Genomic DNA, 22743 nt, shown 5'->3' with positions numbered 1-22743 from the left:
CAAGACCTGAGCTGATACTCCAGGTCTTGTGGCTTCTACCAATATTTACAGCGAGGTGGAATCTTCACAATTCTCAATATTCATTTGATCCCTATTTACATTCCTGCCCCACTTCCATCAGCGAGTTTCCCCAAAAAAATCAGATTTATCCATGGCTCTCAAGGCAGCAAGTCCCTCCTTTATCACCCTGTGGTTTTGGGTGGACTCACCAGCAGTCCAAAAGACAAGCCCTGGGAGGCTGGAAGGTGCTTTTCCAAACATTCCAGCGAGATTTACAAGCCCCACATTTTGCTCAAGAGCACCAAGGAGCCAAAAGCACAGCAGGATTTCAGAGGAGCTCCAAAAGTGGCACCTCCATGAGCTGTCCCTTCAACGTCCCTTAATTCAGATTGATTAAACCAGGGGCTCTGGAGCAGGGAATTCTGTAAAGGTCTTGTCCTGTGCTCCAGCTCATACTAACTCCAATTTCCAGCTGTTCTGGAACAGGGATGACTGAAAATCACCCAAATTAAGGGACAGAAAATAAACCCAGCACATCATCAAGAACTTGGAGCACACCACTCCAGAAGAAGTCTCTTCACCTTCTGATCTTTGCAGCAGCCACCAATAAAGTGAATTCTTTAAAAACAACTTTATTTCTTCTTTCCTCATCCTACCTGGTGTGGCAAGGAACCCTTGGCTGCACTTGTGAGAGCAGGATCACCTCTCACAAATAAATCTGAGATGATAATGGGGCAGTTTCACTGCTGGGTGAAGCAGAGGGAGAAGCTGAATTGTTCTTTTTCAACGTGTACAAGAAAAGCACGAGGTATGCAGAACAAACCCTGGTTAAATCAGAAGGCTCTGGGGTTTTTTAGGTTTGCCAAGTGGAACAATCTTTACACCAAAAAACCCTCAGGAAACAGCACCAAGTGGGAGGAACTGCTCACTCTTTGTCAGCCAAATCTGTCTAAAAAAATTCTGCTCCAGCCAAAAAGACTCATCAAATTTGCCTTTTCGTGAAACACTTGGGAACAGCAGAGTGAAGAAGCATTAACAGTCTTATTTCACAGTATATTTCAGTTTTGTCCCTTTGTCAGGGAACAGGAGGTCACCCCAAAGCAAACAGGCTTTCTGGTGGTGCTGGGTTTTCTTCTAAAGCTCCCCAGCCTGAGTTTTGATAGCTCTAAAAAACTTGCTGCTGGAAAGGTGACAAAATCTCACCTCCTTTGTAAAGTTTTAGCTGCCCCAGCAAAGAAACAGGAGGTCCACAGTGGAGGTTTTTTAAGAAAATAAATATTGGATAAAATCACCAAACAGAAATCATGAGAGGATACCCGAATTTGAAAAGAAATTACAGGAAAAGAGGAAGAAAATTATTCCAAAAGGGCATTCAGAGCTCTTTTATAGCATAGCTCAGATATTTCACTGCTCCTCAGCTGCACCAGGTGTGGGTCTGGTTATTCAAAGTGCCACAGTCAGAATTCCCAAGGAATCTGCCTGACAGCTTTTAACTCCTATTGTAAAAAGCTGAAAAGAATTTGGGGTTTTCTCTTGGTCCTGGCCACTAAAACACCATTTTTGTGTTTAATATTGAAGCCAAGACTACTGAATTCTGGGTGACATTAAAGACACAGCTGAAGATCTACGGCCTGAGCTCTCAGGAGAGGAAGATGCAGTAAAAATTCAGAAAGAAAAGCTTGACCTATAAATTACTGCAATTAATTATGTGAAAGAGATGGATTCTTCCTGTCTATCCTTTCAGCAGCAGCATATTTTTGTTGGGTTTTTTTTTTTGTTATGGTTTTTCTGCCCTGGTTTCCAGGTCAAACCCAGTCTCAGCAAACATTTATGGTTCATCATTTAGATAACACTGTCCTAAGACAGAAGCTCACAGATTAGCTTGGAAAAGTCCCAAGGTAAGAGATGTAAACCACATTTTATGTCATCTTCAGAGGAAAGGTAGCGTCCCTTTCAGATCAGGGATTAAGGACCAGGACTCATTATTTGAAAAAACCTGTCCCCAAAACAACCCAGAGGTGTTCCACCTGCAAACCCAAAACCAGCAGGCAGAGAAACTGCTCAAGTCCAACCTCTGTGAGCCCCAGATGAAGATTCTTCACAGATTTCTGGTGCACAGCACTGAAAACTTAAAAAGTATCAAAAAATCCAATTCTCCTCACAATTGAATTAAAACCAAGAATAATAAAAACCAGCACAGTGTCACTGCTTGAGCAAATGTGCAGTTTTCTGTCACAGACACTGCCAGGGAACCTCTGAGTGCTCCCCCTCTCCTCTCACTGCTACATCAAAGTCTCTCTGTCTGACAAACTGCGGTGGATTTCCTGCTTGTCGTCGCCATCATCATCCTCAGCTGGGTCATTTTCCTCCCCAGACTCCACATAGATGGGCCAATCATTGTCAGCATCTCCTTTTTCCTGCCCTTCTGAGGCCGTTTCCACCAGGCTGAGGTTGATGGGCAGGGAGTCCTCGTGGGTGGTGGTGACACAGGTGCAGCTGTCACAGAGCCCGAAGCGCCGCAGCCCCTGCGACAGGCTGTTGGTGAAGGTCCTCCTGCAGCCCTTGCAGATGATGGGCTTGTTGGAGCGATGGACCTGCATGGCAAACAGCAAATTTGGGGGGAAAAGGCAATTTGAGGCTTTGGAGAGATTGCCACAACAGAGAAACAGCCACACTTCAGCTGAAGGGGAGTGGAATCGCCGTTGTTATTCTGCCCACAAAGATCTGGGCTACCCAAGTGTAGCAATCATGGAATGGTTTGGGTTGGAAGGGACTTAGAGCTTGTCCAGCCCAGGGACACCTTCAACAATTCCAGGTTGCTCCAAGTCCCCTCCAACCTGGCTTGGGACAATTCCAGCAATGGGGAATCCACACCTTCACCACCCTGCAGAATTCCCTCCCAAAATCTAACCTAACAGATTAGGAAAATAAAATGCCCCAGGGACAGGCTGTTGGTGAAGGTCCTCCTGCAGCCCTTGCAGATGATGGGCTTGTTGGAGCGATGGACCTGCATGGCAAACAGCAAATTTGGGGGGAAAAGGCAATTTGAGGCTTTGGAGAGATTGCCACAACAGGGAAACAGCCAGACCCTGGCAGTACCTCAGCCACAGTCCTGGCTCTGCCTGGATGCTCCAGGATGGAAGCAAAAGAGAGCTTGGTCATGAGATCTCACATTTTTATAAGTTCTGGTCTATTTGCATATTCAAGTTAATTATTCAATTACAGCTCCATCCTTCTTCAGCCCATGTTGTTTGTGCTCTTGGGCTGAGATTTGGATCATTTGTCCTTGGTCCCCAGCTGGAGCAGGAATTGTTTTGTCTCCTACTCTGTGCAGAGAGCTCACCATCTGTGGTATCCACATGCCCTCTGAACAGAGAAAAGCAGAGAAAAGAATAATCCAATCGATTCTTATCTCATTTGCTGCTCCTGTGTTTGTGCACATGTGGAATGTGCTGGAAGATTATTTACCTGAAGGAATTTGGTAATTGCATTCTGCTGAGGATTGTTTTGTTTCCTTGGCCAGTCACTCAGAGCTGTGTCCTGACTGTCAGCAGACAGCCACAAGTTTTTCTGTAGTAAGTATGATATAGTGTAGTATAGAATGGTATCTGGCATAGTGTAGTATGGTATAGTGTAGCATATTAGAATAGTATACTATACTTTATATAGTGTATAGTGTATATATATATTCTATATACTATATATATATAGTATATATAATTTGGAGCAGAATATATATATATATATATCTCAGAATTTTTTATATATACTATATATATAGTATATAGAATATATATAAAATATATACTATATATACTATATATATATAGTATATAGAATATATACTATATATATATAGTATATTGTGTGTGTGTATATATATAGTATATATTCTACACTATAGTATAGAACAGAATAGTATGGTACAGTATGGTATAGAACAGAATAGTATAGTATAAAATAGTAATAGCATAGTATAAAATAGTATAAGATAGTGTAAAGTATAGTATAATATAGTACAGTACACTATAGTATAGTATAGAATAATATAGCATAGTGTACTATAGTATAGAATGGTATGGTATATAAAATATAATTACTATGGTATATAAAATATAATTACTATAAAATAGTAATAGCATAGTATAAAATAGTATAATATAGTGTATAGTATAGTATAGTATAGTATAGTACAGTATAGTATAGTATAGAATAATATAGCATAGTGTACTATAGTATAGAATGGTATGGTATATATTGTAGTATAGAATAGAATAGAATAATATAAAATAGCACAGCATAGTGTACTGTAGCATAGAATAGTATAGAATAGAATGGTATAGTATATAGTGTAGTGCAGTGTAGTATAGTGTAGCATCGTATAGAATAGTACAGTATAGTATAAAATAGTATAGTAATAGTATGGTATAGAATAGAATAGTATAGAATAGTATAGAATAGTATAGTATAGAATAGTATCTAGCATAGTATAGATTAGAATAGTATGGTATAGTATATAGTGTAGCGTAGCATAGTGTAGTGTAGTACAGTATAGTAATAAAACAGTATTAGAATGCTATAGTATGGTATAGTAATAGTAATAGTAATAGTAATAGTAATAGTAATAGTAATAGTAATAGTATAGAGTGTAGCGTAGTGTAGTATAGTGTAGTACAGTATAGTATAGTATAGTGTAGTAATAAAATAGTAATAGAATGCTATAATATGGTATAGTGTAGTAATAGTGTAGTAATAGTATAGTATAGTTATAGTATAATATAGTGTAGTGTAGTGTATACAGTACAGTATAGTATAGTATAGTAAAATAGTAATAGAATACTATAGTATGGTATTGTATGGTAATAGTATAGTAATGGTATAGTATAGTTATAGTATAGTTATAGTATAGTATAGTATAGTATAGTATAGTATAGTATAGCATAGCATAGTATAGTATGGTATGGTATATAGTGTAGTATACAATAGAATAGAATGGTATAGTCTATAGTGTAGCCTAGTCTAGTCTAGTCTAGTCTAGTATCTCTCTTTAATGTAGCTGTGATGTCACATAATATAATTTTAATAAGGCCAGTGTTCAGCATTCCCTGGAGTCAGATGCCAATCACTTCCCAGCTTTGCGGCCACCTTGCAATTCCAACAACCATCCCCTGACACGATCCCCAGACCCACCCACTGAAGACCCTGAAAAGCAGAGCCCGTTACCCCCTGTGACCCCTGTGACCCCCTGTGACCCCCCATGACCCCCCGTGACCCCGGTGACCCCCCGTGACCCCGCAGGTGAGCGGGCTGCGCGGGTGACTCACGCTGAGCGCGTGGCTGCGCAGGTGCTCCTGGCGGGTGAAGCGCTTGCCGCAGGTCTCGCAGGGGTACGGCCGCTCGCCGGTGTGCGAGCGGATGTGTCGCTTCAGGATCCCCTTCTGCTTGGCCGTGTAGGGGCAGAACGGGCACTTGTGCAGCTTGATGGGCACCACCAGCACGTCACCTTGGGGACAGAACACAGCCTGTGAGCTCGGGCACCCTCTGCCACCTGCTGCTGCCAGGGCTCCTGGTGCTGCTCGCTGCAAGGCTCGGGTGGGAGCTGCATCTTCCCTCGCCTGGGGGTTCCTTGGCTGTGCCCTTGCAGAATTCAGGCAGCTGCAGTGCCCTGGAAAAGCAGCCTGTCCGGTGTTCAACACAGCAAAACATTCATTTTAATTTAGGAAGCACCAATAATCTGCTTCTAGTCAAGTGGGGTCTCTGCTCCATCTCAGCCACTTCCTTTTTTTAAAATTATTAAGCTGTTAGCATCAGAAACTAAAACCTTTAACACAAACCTGCGGGCAGGAATAGCAAATTTTGGCTATTCCTTTCTTTAAAAATTATTAAACCATTAGCATCAGAAACTAAAACCTTTAACACAAACCTGCAGGCAGAAATAGCAAATTTTGGCTATTCCTTTCTTTAAAAATTATTAAACCATTAGCATCAGAAACTAAAACCTTTAACACAAACCTGCAAGCAGGAATAGCGTATTCTGGCCATGTTCTTTCATATTTAGATATAAAAATCCATAAATATATTACTCTTAGCATTAAACAGCATCAAAACCTAAAACCTTTAACACAAACTGCAGGCAGAAATAGCACATTTTGGCCACGTTCTTTCATATTTATATATGAAAACATGACTCTGTTTCTACTCCCTTCCTGTTGGGAATAACGAGGTGAAGGACTCCAATATATTTCCTGACAATATTTTACTGTTCCAAAAGCCAAACCACAAGTAATACACAATTTATGGAGTCAGGTGCAAGAACAGAATTAAATTTGAAGATCTCATTTTACAGACAGGTGGGCATTGCCAAGTTTTTCAGCACCAGCTTCCCTTCCAGCAGAAAAGTGGAGATGTGGTGCCAAAGGATTAATTTTCCCTGTTCCAGGCCCTGATTCAGGGAAATGTTTTGTGTCTCAAGCAGGTGAGGCTGCAGAGCATCCTTTGCATTAAGGTTTATCCAACCCACTATCAAAAAAGGTGTGTCTGGTATTAATGATGTGAGTGAGAGTCTTGGAGCTTCCCAAGGGATTGCAAATCCCTGCTGGGCATTCAGAGCTTCATTTAAACCCAGTTCTTAGTCCTGCCTTGCCTCCAGGGCTCTACAGTGCCAGTTTTCCCTCTTTCTGCTCTGAAGGATGACTGGAACAGAGGTAGAAACTTGAAAAAACGTGAAATTTATCTCATCTCTTAACCTGAGTGCACCATTCTTTTACCAGGAGTTTGTGTTTCTCATTTCTGGTGCCTTGTGAAGAAGCTGAGGCAGCAGCAGCACTGAAAGCTGAGAAACTCCCACTCTCCTCACTGCTCCAAGGTCCTGTTTTAGCACAGAGACAGAAGGAAAGGAAGGTTTGGTTTCTTTTCCCTCACTCCTACTCAAACCCCATCTCTCACTAACATTTCTGCTACACTGCCAGGACTCCTGATGTTCCCTATCAAACTCTGGGAGCATTTCCCTTTTAATGACTCATGAACAGCCTGGAGATGTTGAGAGAGGAAAAAGAGAAGTGAAATTTGTGTGTTGGATGTTCTTGCCTTGGCACACATCAAAAAGCACCAGCGTGAGTGGTGACAGCCCTGCTCTGAGAGTAAACCTGCAGTTGTGATTTTATCAGTGCCCTGCTTGAGAGGATTTGTCACGTTTTATTGGCTTTAAAGTCACACAGGCAGCTTGAGCTGCAGATGACAGGAAAATAAATTTGCTGGCTACAGTCAGTGCCAGCCCTGTGGCATTTGTCACATCCTCAGCACCTGTGGCACTCACAGTGTGGCAGAGCCACCTCCTGTCCTCACAGAGCTGTTTGGACAAGGCACTTATGAAAAACCAGATAAAATGCCCAAATCTTTATTGTCCACATCAGGAGAAATGCACATGGGCATGGTTTTCCTCAGAGTGCTGCCAGGAAATATTTCTGAGATATCCCAGCTGGTGCTGGGGCAGCTGGAAAGTGAAAAAATCCTCATTTTTATGCCATACCACAGAATTCAAAGCTTTCAGTGCTCCTAAAGGACTCACAGGATTCCCTCAGTGTTGGATAAAGCTGATTTCTGCCCTCTGAAGTTGCAAACAGAGCAGCAGTGGCAGGAGCTGGGATGGGATGGGAACAGCAGGTCCTGCAGCAGATCCCTCCTGTTGGATTGCTCTGTGACCATCAGGAGGGAAAAATCCTCTTTAAAAACATTCAACGAGATCCCAGTGAGTTTGTTTATGAAAGAATAATCACTCCAAGTGGAGTCTGGGGTGACTTGGGAGCTGCAGAGCTGTCAGCAATACTCACCTGCCACGGGCTGCACCAAACAAACAAGTAGAGCTGCTTTCAAAGTGCACAACAAGAGTTTATTTCAGCGTGCCAAAAATTCAGCAAAATATTCTTGGACAAGAGTAACAAAAGGAGCCCAACAAAGCTGTTGCCTCCTGCCCTGCAGCCCCGAGTCCTCTCACCTGTGTCCTCACCATACCAGTCGCTGTGAATGTCCACCATGGAGCTCACGGGCACTCCAGCCTCCTCAGCCCTACCCTCAAATCCCCGCACCAGGTGATGCACCACGTCCTCCTTCCTCGGGGCCGAGCTGTTGCGCAGCAGAGCCTCCAGGAACTGCTTCATGTGCAGGTTATTGCAGGCCAGCTCCAGGGGCTGCCCCTCTTCCATGGGCTCCAGCGCCGCCGCCGCCGCCGGCTCGGCCTCAAACTCCACCTTGGGCTCCACCCTCCTGCAGCCATCGGGGGAAACGCTGCTCTGAGGGTCCCTGGCCACCACCTCCAGCGGGTGGCAGCCACTGCACTCCCCGCAGGGAGGGTCCCTCTGGCATTCCAGAACCTTCTCCTGCATGGAGGACACGGGGACAGCACCCTTGGAGCCAGCAGAGGGGCCCTCCCTGGCCGAGCTGCCGCTGTCAGCCTGGTAGAACACCACGGCCTCCCTCTCCATCTTCCTGCAGATGTCCAGCGAGGACCTGATGTAGCTCTTGCAGAAGTTGACCACGTCGGTCATCTGCAGGTAGCTGGCCGCGGACATCACCTCGATGACGTTGTCCCCGCACAGGTCCAGCTTGCCCGAGTAGAGGAAGTCCAGGATGACGGAGAAAGCCTCGGAGGTGACGATGTCCAGCGAGGCCGTGCTGTGGCGCCCGCTGTCCTGGATGTAGTGGATGAGCAGCGCTCGGAAGTAGCCGCTGTTGGCGAACAGGATGTTCTTGTGGGCTTTGAAGATCCTGCCCTCCACGATGATGCTGCAGTCGCAGAAGAAGTCGCGCTTGCGCTGCTCGTTCAGCTCCCCCAGCAGCTTGGTGTAGTAGGACTGGACCTCCATGGCTGTGGGGACAGAGAGGGGTCAGTGAAGGGACAGGGACAGCAGGATGAGGGGACATCAGCACCTCCATGGCTGTGGGGACAGAGGGGGTCAGTGAAGGGACAGGGGACAGTGGGACAGAGAGGGGTCAGTGAAGGGACAGGGGACAGTGGGACGGGGGGACAGGGGGGACATTGGCAGCTCCATGGCTGTGGGGACAGAGGGGGGTGAGTGAAGGGACAGGGACAGCAGGATGAGGGGACATCGGCACCTCCATGGCTGTGGGGACAGAGAGGGGGCAGTGAAGGGACAGGGGACAGCAGGACGGGGGGACAGGGGGGACATTGGCAGCTCCATGGCTGTGGAGACAGGGAGGGGTCAGTGAAGGGACAGGGGACAGTGGCACAGAGAGGGGTCAGTGAAGGGACAGGGACAGCAGGATGAGGGGACATCGGCACCTCCATGGCTGTGGGGACAGAGAGGGGTCAGTGCAGGGACAGGGGGACACTGGGACAGGGGGACACCGGGACAGGAGGGACATCGGCACCACCATGACTGGGCAGGGACAGAGGAGAGTCAGCACCGGGACAAGGGACAGCGGGACAGACAGAGCGTCAGCACCGGGACAGGGGGACACCGGGACAGTGGGGATACCTCCACTGCCACCCCCTCCCAGCCCTGCGGGGACACCAGGACGGAGGGGACACCGGGACCACGGGGGACATCGCCACTGCTACCCTTTCCCAGCGCTCCGGGGACACCGGGACAGGCAGAGACACCGCCAAGGACCGTCCCGCCCGCTACCGGGGGTTCTACGCCCCTTCCCGCCCGGTGCCGCGTCTCCGCTCTGCTCGGTACCGGCAGTCCCGCATCTCACCAAGGTCCGTCCTGCCCGGTATCGGCATCCCCTTGAACGCCACGGTACCGGGATAGCCCACCGCGCCATCACCATCCTGCTCGGTACCGGGATCCCTCACTGCTCCAAGGACCATCCTGCCCGGTACCGCGGATCCCGAACCCCGCCATGGACCGTCCCGCCCGGTACCCACCGGATGTCCCGGGACACCAAGGACCGTCCTTCCCAGCACCGGCATCCCCTAGGGCCACCCTGCCGGGTGCCGGGATCCCCCGCCGCGCCAAGCACCGACCTCCCGGTGGCGGCATCGCCCGGCACGTCCCGCCCGGTACCGGGAGCCCTCCCTGCTGTCAGCACCGCCCTGCCCGGTACCGGGGTGCCCCGGAAGGCGTCCCGCCCGCCTCGGGCAGCTCGGTGCCCATCACTCACCTCCGCCCGGCTCCGCTCCCGGTCCCGCTCCCGGTCCCGCCCGGCCACCGTACCCGGGCCGCGCCCCCGGGGCGGGGCGGGAAGTGACGTCAGAGGGGCCCGGCTCCGGGGCGGGGCCCGCGGGGTGAGGGGTCGGTAAATATTGGTGACGTCACACCGCCAAGATGGCGGAGGGGTGAGCGGCGCTCGGCCGGGGGGCGGCGGGACCGGACCGGGAACGGGACAGGAACGGAACGGGACAGGGACCCCGTGGGCAGGGGGGCGGCGAGACGGGACCGGGCAGCGGGGCCGGGCCGGGGCTGCGGTTTGGGGGGTGGGAGCTGGAACCGGGGTCTGGGATGGAATCGGGGGATGGAACTTGGGGTTGGGGTCTGGGGTTGGAATCGAGGATTGGAATTTGGGGTTGGGGTCTGAATCTGGGTTTGGAGTCGAGATTCGGGGTCTGGTGGTGGAATCTGGGCTTGGAATTTGGGGTTGGGATGTGGATCTGGGGCCGGGGTGTGGATCTGGGTCTGGGGTTGTGATCCGGGATCGGGGTCTGGGGATAGAATCTGGGTTTGGGGTCTGAATGTGGGGTTGGAGTCGGGATCTGGGATCTGAATCTGGGTTTGGGGTTGGAATCTGGGGCTGTGGTCCGAACTTGGGTTTGGGGGTCTGAATTTGGGGTTGGAATTGGGATCTGAATCTGGGTTTGGGATCTGGGATCGGGGTCTGAAGCTGGGATTGGGATTGGGATCTGGGCTCTGGGATCCACGTATGGGGTTGGGGTTTGGGTCTGGGATCGAAATCCAGGATCTGAATCTGGGGTCAGGATATGGGATTTGGGAGCTCGGTGTGGGATCCTGGTTTGGGGTCTGGCTCTGGGCTCGGGCTCTGTGTATGGGCTGTGCTGACGCCGTGCCTGTTCCTCGCAGGGAGGATGGCGGCTGGTGGCGGAGCTGGCTCCAGCAGAGCTACCAGGCCGTCAAGGAGAAGGTGAGAACCGGTGAGAACCACCGGGAACCTCCGGGAGCCTCGGGAGCGGGAGGGCGGGGCCTGCGGGGCGGCCCCGGAGCTCCTCCCATCCCGGGAGGGTCCCCCCGAAGCGGGTTTGGGATGGATTTGCTGGGGATCAGACAAACCCTGGGTCATGCTGGGCTCTGTGATGTGGAGATCCCCCCCTGAGCAGGGGGTTGTGCTTGCAGCGTGGCTCTGTGGTGTGGAACTTCCTGCTGTGACAGCACTGCCTGTGTTAATTACACACAAAACCTAAAGCCAGGCTTCTACCAGCCTGTGTTTTTCCTGCTCTTGGCTTCAGAGCCTCCTGGAATGTGTTTTGGGCAGAGCAGGTGCTGTTGTTGGTCAGGTTATTCTGGTTTTATGCATTGCCCAGGTTGGGGTGAGGGTTCATCTGGGCCAGACTCTCCCACCCGAATTTTTGTAACGTGCCGGGAGCAATCCCAGCTTTGCTGGCGGAGCAAAACCCTGCAGAACCCATGTGCTGTGTGCTTGCAGTCCACAGAGGCTCTGGAGTTCATGAAGAGGGACCTGGCTGAGTTCACACAGGTGGTGCAGCACGACACGGCCTGCACCATCGCCGCCACGGCCAGCGTGGTCAAGGACAGGCTGGCAGTGAGTATGGGCACCCAGTGCCACCCCTGCCACGGCAGGGACACCTGCCACCCTCCCAGGCTGCTCCAAACCCCGCCTGGCATCGTTCCAGGCATGGCACAGCCACGGCTTCTCTGGGGATTCCATCCCAGTGCCCTCACAGGGAGGATTCCTGCCCAATATCCCATCATCCAACCCCATTTCCTGCAGATTGAAGTCATTGCCCTTGGGCTGTCACTCCCTCGTGATTCCCTGTCCACTGTGCTGAGCAGGGGGACACTGGCAGTGTCACTGTAGGGGGACATGGGCGGTGTCACTGTAGGGGGACAATGTAGGGGGACACTGGAAGTGTCACTGTATGGGGACAATGTAGGGGGACACTGGCAGTGTCACTGTAGGGGGACAATGTAGGGGGGACAGTGGCAGTGTCACTGTAGGGGGACAATGTAGGGGGACACTGTCAGTGTCACTGTAGGGGGACAATGTAGGGGGGACAGTGGCAGTGTCACTGTAGGGGGACAATGTAGGGGGACACTGGCAGTGTCACTGTAGGGGGGACATGGGCGGTGTCACTGTAGGGGGACAATGTAGGGGGACACTGGCAGTGTCACTGTAGGGGGACATGGATGGTGTCACTGTAGTGGGACACTGTAGTGGGACACCACTGTAGGGGAACACTGGCAGTGTCACTGTGGGAGGACACAAGCAGTGTCACTGTAAGTTGACACTGTCAGTGTCACTGTAGGGGGACATTGGCAGTGTCACTGTAGGGGGGACACAGGCAGTGTGACTGTAGGGGAACAGTGGCAGTGTCAACACAGGGGGACACTGTAGGAGGACACTGCCAGTGTCACTGTTGGGGTGACACAGGCAGTGTCACTATAGGGGGAACACTGGCAGTGTCACTGTAAGGTGACACAGACTCCACATGAGCTGTGACCCTCAGCCCTGCCCAGCTGCTACTGGGACAGCCCCACCCCACACCAGCAGCCCCAAATTTGGCTGTGCTTCCCCCACAAAGCCCCAAACCCACTCTGCTTCCCCCACAAAGCCCCAAACCCCTCTGTGCATCCCCCACAAAGCCCCAAACTGGGCTGTGCTTCCCCCACAAAGCCCCAAACCCACTGTGCATCCTCCACAAAGCCCCAAACTGGGCTGTGCTTCCCCCACAAAGCCCCAAACCCGCTCTGCTTCCCCCAAAAAGCCCCAAACCCACTCTGCTTCCCCCACAAAGCCCCAAATTTGGCTGTGCATCCCCCACAAAGCCCCAAACCCTCTGTGCATCCCCCACAAAGCCCCAATCCCACTGTGCATCCCCCACAAAGCCCCAAATCCACTCTGCTTCCCCCACAAAGCCTCAGCTCAGCTCCCCTCAGGTGTCCCCCACCTCACCCTTCCTCAGGGGTCAGGTCCTGCTTCCTTAAGGATTCCCAGAAGCCCTGGGGTGTCACTGACCCCGTGCTGCCTCTTCCCCTGCAGAGGGCAGAGGGCTCGGGTGCCACAGAGAAGGTGAGGAAGGGCCTGTCTGACTTCCTGGGGGTCATCTCGGACACCTTCGCTCCCTCTCCGGACAAGACCATAGACTGTGACGTTATCACCCTGATGGCAACACCCTCGGGCACCACCGAGCCCTACGACAGTGCCAAGGTCAGTGTGGCACCCTGAGCCTGTCCCCTGGCCCTGCTGCTGTCCCTGCCCTCACAGCTGTCCCTGTGTGTCCCCTCCAGGCTCGTCTCTACAGCCTCCAGTCCGACCCAGCCACCTACTGCAACGAGCCCGATGGTATGGGGGGGTCAGGGGCTCCCCTAGGGGGGTTCAGGGGCTCCAGGATGCTGCCTTGAGGGGGTCAGGGGCTCCCCTAGGGGGGTTCAGGGGCTCCAGGGGGGTTCAGGGTGTCCAGGATGCTGCCTTGGGGGGGCCAGGGGCTCCCCTAGGGGGGTTCAAGGGCTGCCCTAGGGGGGTTCAGGGTGTCCAGGGTGCTCCCCAAGGGGGTTTGGGGTCTCCCTTAGGGGTTCAGGGGGGTTCAGGGTGCTGCCCTAGGGGAGTTCAGGGGCTCCAGGGTGTTCCCCAAAGGGGTTTGGGGTCCAGGGTGCTGCCCTAGGGGGGCTCAGGGGGTCCAGGGTGCTCCCCTTGGTGGTTCATGGGGTCTATGGTGCTGCTCTAGGGGGTTTGGGGGGGTCCAGGGTGCTCCCCAAGGGGGTTTGGGGGTCCAGGGTGCTGCTCTTGGGGAGTTCAGGGGGTCCAGAGGGGTTCAGGGGGTCCAGGGTGCTGCCCTAGGAGGGTTCAGGGGCTCCAGGGTGTTCCCCAAAGGGGTTTGGAGTCCAGGGTGCTGCCCTTGGGGAGTTCAGGAGGTCCAGGGTGCTTGCCCTGGTGGGTTCAGGGGGTCCAGGGTGCTCCCCTTGGTGGTTCATGGGGTCTGTGGTGCTTCTCTAGGGGGTTTGGGAGGGTCCAGGGTGCTGCTCTTGGGGAGTTCAGGGGGTCCAGAGGGGTTCAGGGGGTCCAGGGTGCTGCCTTAGGGCATCCAGGGGGCTCCCCAAGGGGGTTTGGGGACCAGGATGCTGCCCTTGGGGGGGTTCAGGGGCTGCCCTTGGGGGGGTTCAGGGGGTCCAGGGTGCTTCTTTAGAGGATTTGGGGGCCAGCTGGAGTTCCCTGAAACCTTTGGCCAGCAGGGCGTGGCTGTAGAAGAGCAGATCTGGCTCTTAGCTCAAGGACCAGCTTAGTCTGAATTTCCTGACCCAATTTAAATTGGGCCTTGAGCTGGCAGAGCATTTCTGAGCCCTGTGTCTCCCTCCTCCTGTGCCCCAGTGAAACCTCCCCAAACTGAGGGGTTCTTGTCCCCCACAGGCCCTGCTGAGCTGCTCGAGGCCTGGCTGGCCCAGTTCAGCCTGGAGGAGAAGAAAGGGGAGATTGCAGAGCTGCTGGCCACCAGCCCTTCCATCAGGGCACTCTACACCAAAATGGTGAGGCCCCAAAATGGCAATTCCTGACCTGGGCAATGCTGCAGGAAAGCCCTGAGCTGTTTGTGCCCTGTGGCTGGGGTGGAAACTATGGAAAAATTATGGATGGAATAAAATGGGAGCTGCTTTGGGAGGAGAGAGGGGCACAGCTCTCCCTCTGAGAGGCACAGCTCTCCCTCTGAGGGGCACAGCTCTCCCTCTGAGGGGCACAGCTCTCCCTCTGAGGGCACAGCTCTCCCTCTGAGGGCACAGCTCTCCCTCAGGGGCACAGCTTCCCTTCTGAGGGCACAGCTCTCCTTCTGAGGGGCACAGCTCTCTCTCTGTGGGGCACAGCTCTCTCTGAGGGGCACAGCTCTCCCTCTGAGGGGCACAGCTCTCCCTCTGAGGGGCACAGCTCTCCTTCTGAGGGGCACAGCTCTCCTTCTGAGGGGCACAGCTCTCCTTCTGAGGGGCACAGCTCTCTCTCTGAGGGAACAGCTCTCCCTCTGAGGGGCACAGCTCTCTCTCTGAGGGGCACAGCTCTCCCTCTGAGGGCACAGCTCTCCCTCTGAGGGCACAGCTCTCCTTCTGAGGGGCACAGCTCTCTCTCTGAGGGGCACAGCTCTCCTGTGGGGCACAGCTCTCTCTCTGAGGGCACAGCTCTCCCTCTGAGGGGCACAGCTCTCCCTCTGAGGGCACAGCTCTCCCTCTGAGGGGCACAGCTCTCCCTCTGAGGGGTTCATCCCTTTCCCTGATCCCTTTCCCAGGTCCCTGTGGCTGTTTCCCACCTGGAGTTCTGGCAGCGCTACTTCTACAAACTGCATTGCCTGGAGCAGGTGGGTCTGGGGGGGTCCCTGGGGGGCTTTTCCTGGGTAAACAGGTCTGGGCTGAGCCTTGGGGTCAGTGATGGTGGAATGGCTGGGGGAGGAAGGGGACTGGACATGTGAGCAGCTGCTGTGTTGCATTCCTGCAGGATGAAGCCCGGAGGGAGGCTCTGAAGCAGCGAGCAGAGCAGAGCATGCAGCAAGAGGAGCCAGGCTGGGAGGAGGATGAAGGTGGGACAGGTTTTGGGGCTTTCACGGGGTGGTGGCTCCTCCTCACTGCCACAAATCACAGAGATCTCTGCTCTGTGAGCAGTGGTGGGATCTGAGGGAATTTCTGGAGCTGTGTCAGGGTGGTTGAGGTTGGAAATCAGGAAATGTTCTTCCCCCTGAGGGTGCCAGGCTCCCCAGGGAATGGGCACAGCCCCAAAGCTGGCACAGCTCCAGGACAAGGCTCTCAGGGATGCCCAGGGTGGGATTTTTGGGGTGTCTGTGCAGGGCCAGGGGTTGCACTGGGTGATCCCTGTGGGTCCCTCCCAGCTCAGGGCATTCTGTGATTCTGTGAAATCCAGCTCAGGGCATTCTGTGATTGTGTGAGAACCAGCTCAGGGCATTCTGTGAGATCCAGCTCAGGGCATTCTGTGATTCTGTGAGATCCAGCTCAGGACATTCTGTGAAATCCAGCTCAGGGCATTCTGTGATTCTGTGAAATCCAGTTTAGGGCATTCTGTGGTTCTGTGAGATCCAGCTCAGGACATTCTGTGAGATCCAGCTCAGGACATTCTGTGATTCTGTGAGATCCAGTTTAGGGCATTCTGTGATTCTGTAAGATCCAGCTCAGGGCATTCTGTGAGATCTAGCTCAGGGCATTCTGTGATTCTATGAGATCCAGCTCAGGACATTCTGTGGTTCTGTGAGATCCAGCTCAGGACATTCTGTGATTCTCTGCAATCCAGCTCCCAGCCCAGCTGCTGCTGCCCTTGCTGAAACATCTCTCACTTCTCTTCTGCCTCCCTACAGAGGAGTTCTTGGGGATGTCCCCCCTGCCTTGTGCAAACATCACATTTCCAGGAGCAGCACAGAAAGCACCCAGCCCAGAGGGACACCAGGCTGCTGCCCCCAAGGCTCCCTGTGGGCAGAGCTGGGCTGTGCTGCCCCCAGAGCAGGTGCCAGGGGAGCAGAGCCCCTCGGAGAGCAGCGACAGCACATCCCTTGTGACTCAGATTGCAAACCCTGCCCCTGTGCCTGCCACCCAGCTACAGACTGCAGCTGCAGCCCCAGAGCTCCGCCAGAGGCTGGTGGAGGCCACCTTGGAGGAGCAGAGCTCGCTGCCAAAGCCCCCAGAGGCTGCTCAGCCTTGTGCACCTGGCCAGCCTTCAGCAGCATCCTCGGAGCTGGCAGCTGGAGCAGAGCCCAGAGAGATGGAGAGCAGAGGGCAGGGCAGGACAGAGACTCTGAGGGAGGAGGGACCCACGGACCTGAGAGTCTTCGAGCTCAACTCGGACAGCGGCAAATCCACCCCCTCCAACAACGGCAAGAAAGGTTCGTGTGGGGCTGGGAAAGCTGGGAGGGATCCCGGGGACAGCTCGGGGTTTGTGCTGCTGGGGGAGAGGAAAGGAAAGGGAAATAAATCAGTGATCTGCTGGGTGTGAGTGTGTGAGTGTTCACAGGGGTCTGAGGGAACAGATGAGGATCTGACTCCATGTTTTAGAAGGCTTGAATTATTGTTTTATTATATATATTATATATATAATATTTTATATTTATGGATTATATTATATTTATAATGTTTAAGATATATAATATATTAATATATATTATATATTATATATTATTAATGATATATTATTATATAATTTATAATTATTATAATATACAATATATAATAATATACAATATATTAATATATTATTTTATATAATATATGTGAAATATATATTATATATAATTGTATATATTAATATAATTAATCAATATACAATATACATTATTATAGATAATATTATATATACTGTAATATATAATGTAATATAATATAACATAATATAACATTATATTATATTATATTATATTATATTATATTATATTATATTATATTATATTATATTATATTATATTATATTATATTATATTATATTATATTATATTATATTATTATATAGTACTCATGATATATTATTACATATACTATATCGTGAATAATACATAACATATATTAATATATTAATTAATATATAATATTATATGTAATATATAAATAGATTATATAGGAAAAAGATTTATTATTATGTATTAATATATAATTATATATATTTGATATGTATTATATATTGTTATATATTATATATTATTTTATATATTATATATTATATATGTTATCTATAATATATATTTTATATATCATTATAATATATATAATATATATAATTAAATATATTATATATATATTATATATATTATATATTATTATTATATATATTATATTAACAATTCTAACAGCTAGTAGTTTTGTAACAATGACTTTCTCCAAAACTATACGAAAAGAACAAAATAAATGATTTAATCAGGAGGCTGGCTAAGGATAGAAAAAGAAGGAATGATAACAAAGGTTTGTGGCTCAGAGAGTCTGAGCCAGCTGACTGTGATTGGCCATTAATTAGAAACAATTAACATGGGCCAATCCCAGATACACCTGTTGCATTCCACACCAGCAGATAACCATTGTTTACATTTTGTTCCTGAGGCCTCTCAGCTTCTCAGGAGGAAAAATCCCAAGGAAAGGATTTTCCATAAAATATGTCTGTGACAGAGCAGAACAGCCCTTTGGTCCCTGGCTGCCAGGAGAGGCTGTGCTCTGTGGAGGGGATGTGCTGATTGCTCCCCTCTGCCTGTCATCCCTGCTGGCACAATGACAGTCCCCACATCAGAGTCCCTCCTGTCATTTTCTGTGTGGCTGGAACCTGACACGTCCCTGTTCTCCCAGGCCAGAGGAGAAATTCTTTCAGCATCCACCTCTCCCCCTGGCTGTGCACCAGCCCTGGCTGTGAGGGGAGCAGGATCCCCTCCCATCTGTGTTCCTGGCAATGTGGTGGCTCTGAGCCCTGGGAATTCCAGGCTTTGGGGCCAGCTCTGGTGGCTCAGTGGGGACATTTGTGCTTGCAGGCTCCAGCACGGATATCAGCGAGGACTGGGAAAAGGACTTTGATCTGGACATGACGGAGGAGGAGGTGCAGCTGGCACTGTCCAGGGTGGAAATGTCTGGGGAGGTGAGTCAGGGCACAAAAACTGCCCCCAAAGCATCAGCAGCCCCTCAGGGTGTGGGGTTTGTGAGGGTGCCCAGGACGAGGTGAGAGATGAGAATCTGACAACCAAGTTCTCAGCAGGCTGATATATTATATTATATTATATTATATTATATTATATTATATTATATTATATTATATTATATTATATTATATTATATTATATTATATTATATTATATTATATTATATCATATCATATCATATCATATCATATCATATCATATCATATCATATCATATTTTACATTATATTACATTATTTTACATTGTATTACACTATATTTCACTATACTATACTATATTATATTTATGATATATATTGTATTTATTATATACATTATATTATATCAATGCTTATTTATTTTAATTTTTATTTATTATATTTCTTTTACTAATATAATATAATTAATATAATATAATATAATATAATATAATATAATATAATATAATATAATATAATATAATATAATATAATATGATATGATATTATATAATATATATTATATTATATAATGTAATATATTTATTATATTATATTTATTGTATCTATTATATTATATTATATTATTTATATTATTTATATTATATTATATTATATTATATTATATTATATTATATTATATTATATTATATTATATTATATTATATTATTTTTATTATATTGATTATATTATACTAATTATATTTATTATTATGAATGCTACACTAAAACTATACTAAAGAAAGAGAAAGGATAAATCAGAAGGTTTCACAAGAATGAATAATAAAATCCTGTGACTGACTCAGAGTCTGACACAGCTGATACTGATTGGTCATTAATTAAAAACAATTCACATGGAACCAATCAAACATTCACCTGTTGGTAAACAATGTCCAAGCCACATTCCAAAGCAGCAAAACACAGGAGCAGCAATCCGATAATTATTGTTTTCATTCCTCTCTGAGGCGTCTCAGCCTCCCAGGAGAAACTCCTGGGCAAAGAGGATTTTTCAGAAAATACCGTGGTGACACTCGGGGTGCAGAGAGGGTCTGGTGGGGTGAGTGTGCAGCTTTCCCAGGGGGAAATCTGTTGATTTACAGACACAGACAGTTGAAAGCAGCTCAGAAATGGATTTCCTCTTGTTTGCAGCTGGAAGATGAAGAGTGGGAAGACTGGGAATAAAGCAGCTGCTTGCAGTGTGTGTCACAGGCTCATTTCCACCATCCAGTGTGAACTCAGACTTGGACCAGCTGTTCCTTTGTGTGTGACTGTGCTGGGGCTGCACCCCCAGCCTGGAGGAGTTCCCATTCCTGCAGAAACCTGGGGGCAACTCAGGTGACCCCTGCAGCTCCAGGAGGAGGAAGCAGGAGGTCACTGGCACACAGGAGCCCGACTTCTCCACAGGTCCTAGAGACTGGCCAAGCCAAAAGTGACCCTGAGGAGGCAGAGTGAGGGGTCCTGGGGCCAGCTGGGCACTCAGAGCCCTGCCAGGTGTGCTGGGTGCTGCCAGGCTGCCAGCTGGCTCCCTCCCTGCTCGTGTGTGCACGTGGAACCCTCACCTGAGAGGCTCCTGGACGTGGCTGTGCCTGCTCTGCTCACTGCTCTGCAATTCCCACCCAGGGAGGGCCTGAGGGCTGCAGGTGCTGCACAAAAAGCACTTGGCTCGTGGCTTTGACCCTGGAAGGAGCCAAACCCCTGCCAAACCCTCAGCTTCTGCCTGGCTTTTTGTCTTGGAAGCTTTTTCTCATGGAAATTCCCATTTCCAGCAGTTCCTCCAAGAGCCAAGGCCTGCTGCTCTCCCCCCCTTTGCAGCTGCAGCACCTTCCTGCTCTGGGTTTTGTGTCTTTCTAGTTAAATTCTCCAAGGAGAATCCTCGTGGCTCGCTCTTGCTGCTGGGCTGGCAGTGCTTTGGATCAGGTGGGGACAGAACCTCTGTGTTGGTGGCACTGGTTTGGGTCAGTTTGGGACAGAACCCCAGTGTTGGCACTGGTTTGGGTCAGCTGGGGACAGAACCCCAATGTTGGTGGCACTGGTTTGGGTCAGCTGGGGACAGAACCCCAGTGTTGGTGGCACTGGTTTGGGTCAGCTGGGGACAGAACCCCAGTGTTGGTGGCACTGGTTTGGGTCAGATGGGGACAGAACCTCTGTGATGGTGGCACTCGTTTGGGTCAGCTGGGGATAGAACTTCAGTGTTGGTGGCACTGGTTTGGGTCAGCTGGGGACAGAACCCCAGTGTTGGTGGCACTGGTTTGGGTCAGATGGGGACAGAACCTCTCATGTTGGTGGCACTGGTTTGGGTCAGATGAGGACAGAACCCCAGTGTTGGTGGCACTGGTTTGGGCTGGCAGTAATTTGGGTCAGTTTGGGACAGAACCCCAGTGTTGGTGGCACTGGTTTGGGCTGGCAGTAATTTGGGTCAGTTGGGGAAAGAACCCCAGTGTTGGTGGCCACTTCAGCCCTTGCAAAGGTCCAGCCTGGCCCAAAGACCACCTCAATCTCAGCCTGGCCAGTCTGGGGGGACAGAGGCTCCCAAACTGGGGTGTCCCTGTTGTGTGTCCCCATCTGAGCCCTGTCCCACCCGTGCCAGCCCTGCAGCCACCACGAGCTTTGGGTTCCTTCACTCAACCCCTGGCACTGTTTGCTTCACTCCTTCAGCCCCATAGCTCCTTTTTGGGGCAGTTTCATGTCACAAGAGGAGATGTTGCTCCTGCACAGTTACCCCAAGGGGACAGAGCCCTCCCTGGCCTTTGGGGTGCTGGGGTGACACTTTCTGCCTTTGTCCTGGGGGTTTCCTGCTGCCTTTGGACAGCACCAAACAAGGTGCACTTGGAAGAGTTGGGGTTTTGGGGTTGGCTTTTCCTTCTTTAGGTGGGAGCATCCCTGTCCTGCCACAGCCCTGGGTCCAGCAGAGCCTCTCCTTGTCCTGGCTGGGATTGTGGAGGGCAGGGGACACAGGGGACATCAATGGGGACATCCCCAGCTGGTCCCACAGCAGAGCTCGAGGCTGCAGCATCTGTGTCACTTTCTTTCCTTCTTTTAGTGGAATTAACCGTGGGGTTGGTTGTGCAATATTCTCTCTGTTCTTGAACTATTCCACATCTCCCTGAGCCTTTTCTAGCTGGGGTGACAAACCAGGAACAATTCTAACAGCTGCTGGTAGTTTTGTAACAAAGACTTTCTCCAAACCTTTTACAGACTTGCAGTTAACAGCGATTAAAGGAGTTCTCAGAGTCTCTGCCGTGTTCTCATTTCCTCCGGGGTGAGGATGACACAAATTTTCCTTTCCTCCCATTTCCCTCAGGAGAGGGAAAGAAATCCCCACTGCCCCAGGCTCCTCAGGATCTGAGTGACCCCATAAATCCACCCGGTCTTCAAACTCTGTCCTTTACTTTTCAGGGCTCTGAGTAACCCCATAAAACCAGCCAGTCCTCAAATTCTGTCCCTACTTTTCAGAACTCTGAGTGGCCCCATAAAACAAGCCAGTCCTCAAACTCTGCCCCCCAATTTTCGGGGCTCTGAGTGACCCCATAAAACCAGCCAGTCCTCAAATTCTGTCCCTACTTTTCAGGGCTCTGAGTGACCCCATAAAACCCTCAGGGATCTGCCCGGGGCAGTGCTGGGCTGCAGCAGCTCCTCCTTCCTGCAGGCAAGGGAACGGGACACGAGTGAGAGGACAGAGGGGACATGAGAGGGAGCACGAGTGACAGGACAGAAGTGACTGAACCCGTGTGAGGGGACATGAGTGACAGGACAGAGGGGAAACGAGGGAAGGAACATGAGTGACAGGATAGAGGGGGTAGAACCCGAGTGAGGGGACACGAGTGACAGGACAGAAGTGACAGAACGCGAATGACAAGACATGAGTGACAGGGCACAAATGACAGGACACAAGTGGCAGGACAGAGGTGACAGAACCCGAGTGAGGGGACACGGGTGACAGGACAGAGATGACAGGACACGAGTGAGGGGACACGGGTGACGGGAGATG

The 22743-nt window shown here is 50.1% G+C and overlaps 2 protein-coding genes across 3 annotated transcripts; one reads left to right on the top strand and one right to left on the bottom strand.

Moving 5' to 3' along the window:
* Positions 1-1754: 1754 nt before the first annotated feature.
* Positions 1755-10179, bottom strand: ZBTB8B (zinc finger and BTB domain containing 8B). Of its 2 annotated transcripts, none has more exons than XM_058040290.1 (4): positions 10126-10179; positions 7994-8863; positions 5325-5503; positions 1755-2594 (listed from the first exon to the last, which is right to left on the bottom strand). In XM_058040290.1, exons 2-4 carry the CDS (start codon positions 8859-8861, stop codon positions 2283-2285), a joined length of 1359 nt encoding a protein of 452 aa, XP_057896273.1. In that variant the 5' UTR covers positions 8862-8863; positions 10126-10179; the 3' UTR covers positions 1755-2282. The 2 variants fall into 2 exon arrangements, with proteins under 2 accessions (XP_057896273.1, XP_057896272.1); XM_058040289.1 differs by lacking the exon at positions 1755-2594 and adding an exon at positions 2651-3007.
* Positions 10180-10253: 74 nt separating this feature from the next.
* Positions 10254-21988, top strand: BSDC1 (BSD domain containing 1). The gene is made up of 11 exons (XM_058040287.1): positions 10254-10300; positions 11040-11100; positions 11620-11736; positions 13195-13362; positions 13443-13497; positions 14560-14675; positions 15419-15487; positions 15625-15706; positions 16493-17014; positions 18635-18738; positions 19905-21988. The coding sequence occupies exons 1-11, from the start codon at positions 10290-10292 to the stop codon at positions 19935-19937; spliced, it is 1338 nt and encodes a 445-aa protein (XP_057896270.1). The 5' UTR covers positions 10254-10289; the 3' UTR covers positions 19938-21988.
* The last annotated feature ends 755 nt before the right edge of the window (positions 21989-22743 follow it).

Source organism: Melospiza georgiana, chromosome 24 (assembly GCF_028018845.1).
Source record: "Melospiza georgiana isolate bMelGeo1 chromosome 24, bMelGeo1.pri, whole genome shotgun sequence".
In the NCBI taxonomy this organism is placed as follows: Eukaryota; Metazoa; Chordata; class Aves; order Passeriformes; family Passerellidae; genus Melospiza; species Melospiza georgiana.
This window is presented reverse-complemented; position numbering and strand designations above follow the sequence as displayed.

What these genes read in the sequence shown, in the direction of transcription:
- ZBTB8B (XM_058040290.1), bottom strand. Translation starts at nt 8,861, where the DNA reads ATGGAGGTCCAGTCCTACTACACCAAGCTGCTGGGGGAGCTGAACGAG. An exon ending in CTGGTATGGTGAGGACACAG is followed by an intron (nt 5,504 to 7,993) that starts GTGAGAGGACTC and finishes TCTGTCCCCAAG; the next exon opens with GTGACGTGCTGGTGGTGCCC. An exon ending in TGCGCAGCCACGCGCTCAGC is followed by an intron (nt 2,595 to 5,324) that starts GTGAGTCACCCG and finishes TTTGCCATGCAG; the next exon opens with GTCCATCGCTCCAACAAGCC.
- BSDC1 (XM_058040287.1), top strand. An exon ending in AACTGCATTGCCTGGAGCAG is followed by an intron (nt 15,488 to 15,624) that starts GTGGGTCTGGGG and finishes GCATTCCTGCAG; the next exon opens with GATGAAGCCCGGAGGGAGGC. An exon ending in AGGCTGGGAGGAGGATGAAG is followed by an intron (nt 15,707 to 16,492) that starts GTGGGACAGGTT and finishes GCCTCCCTACAG; the next exon opens with AGGAGTTCTTGGGGATGTCC.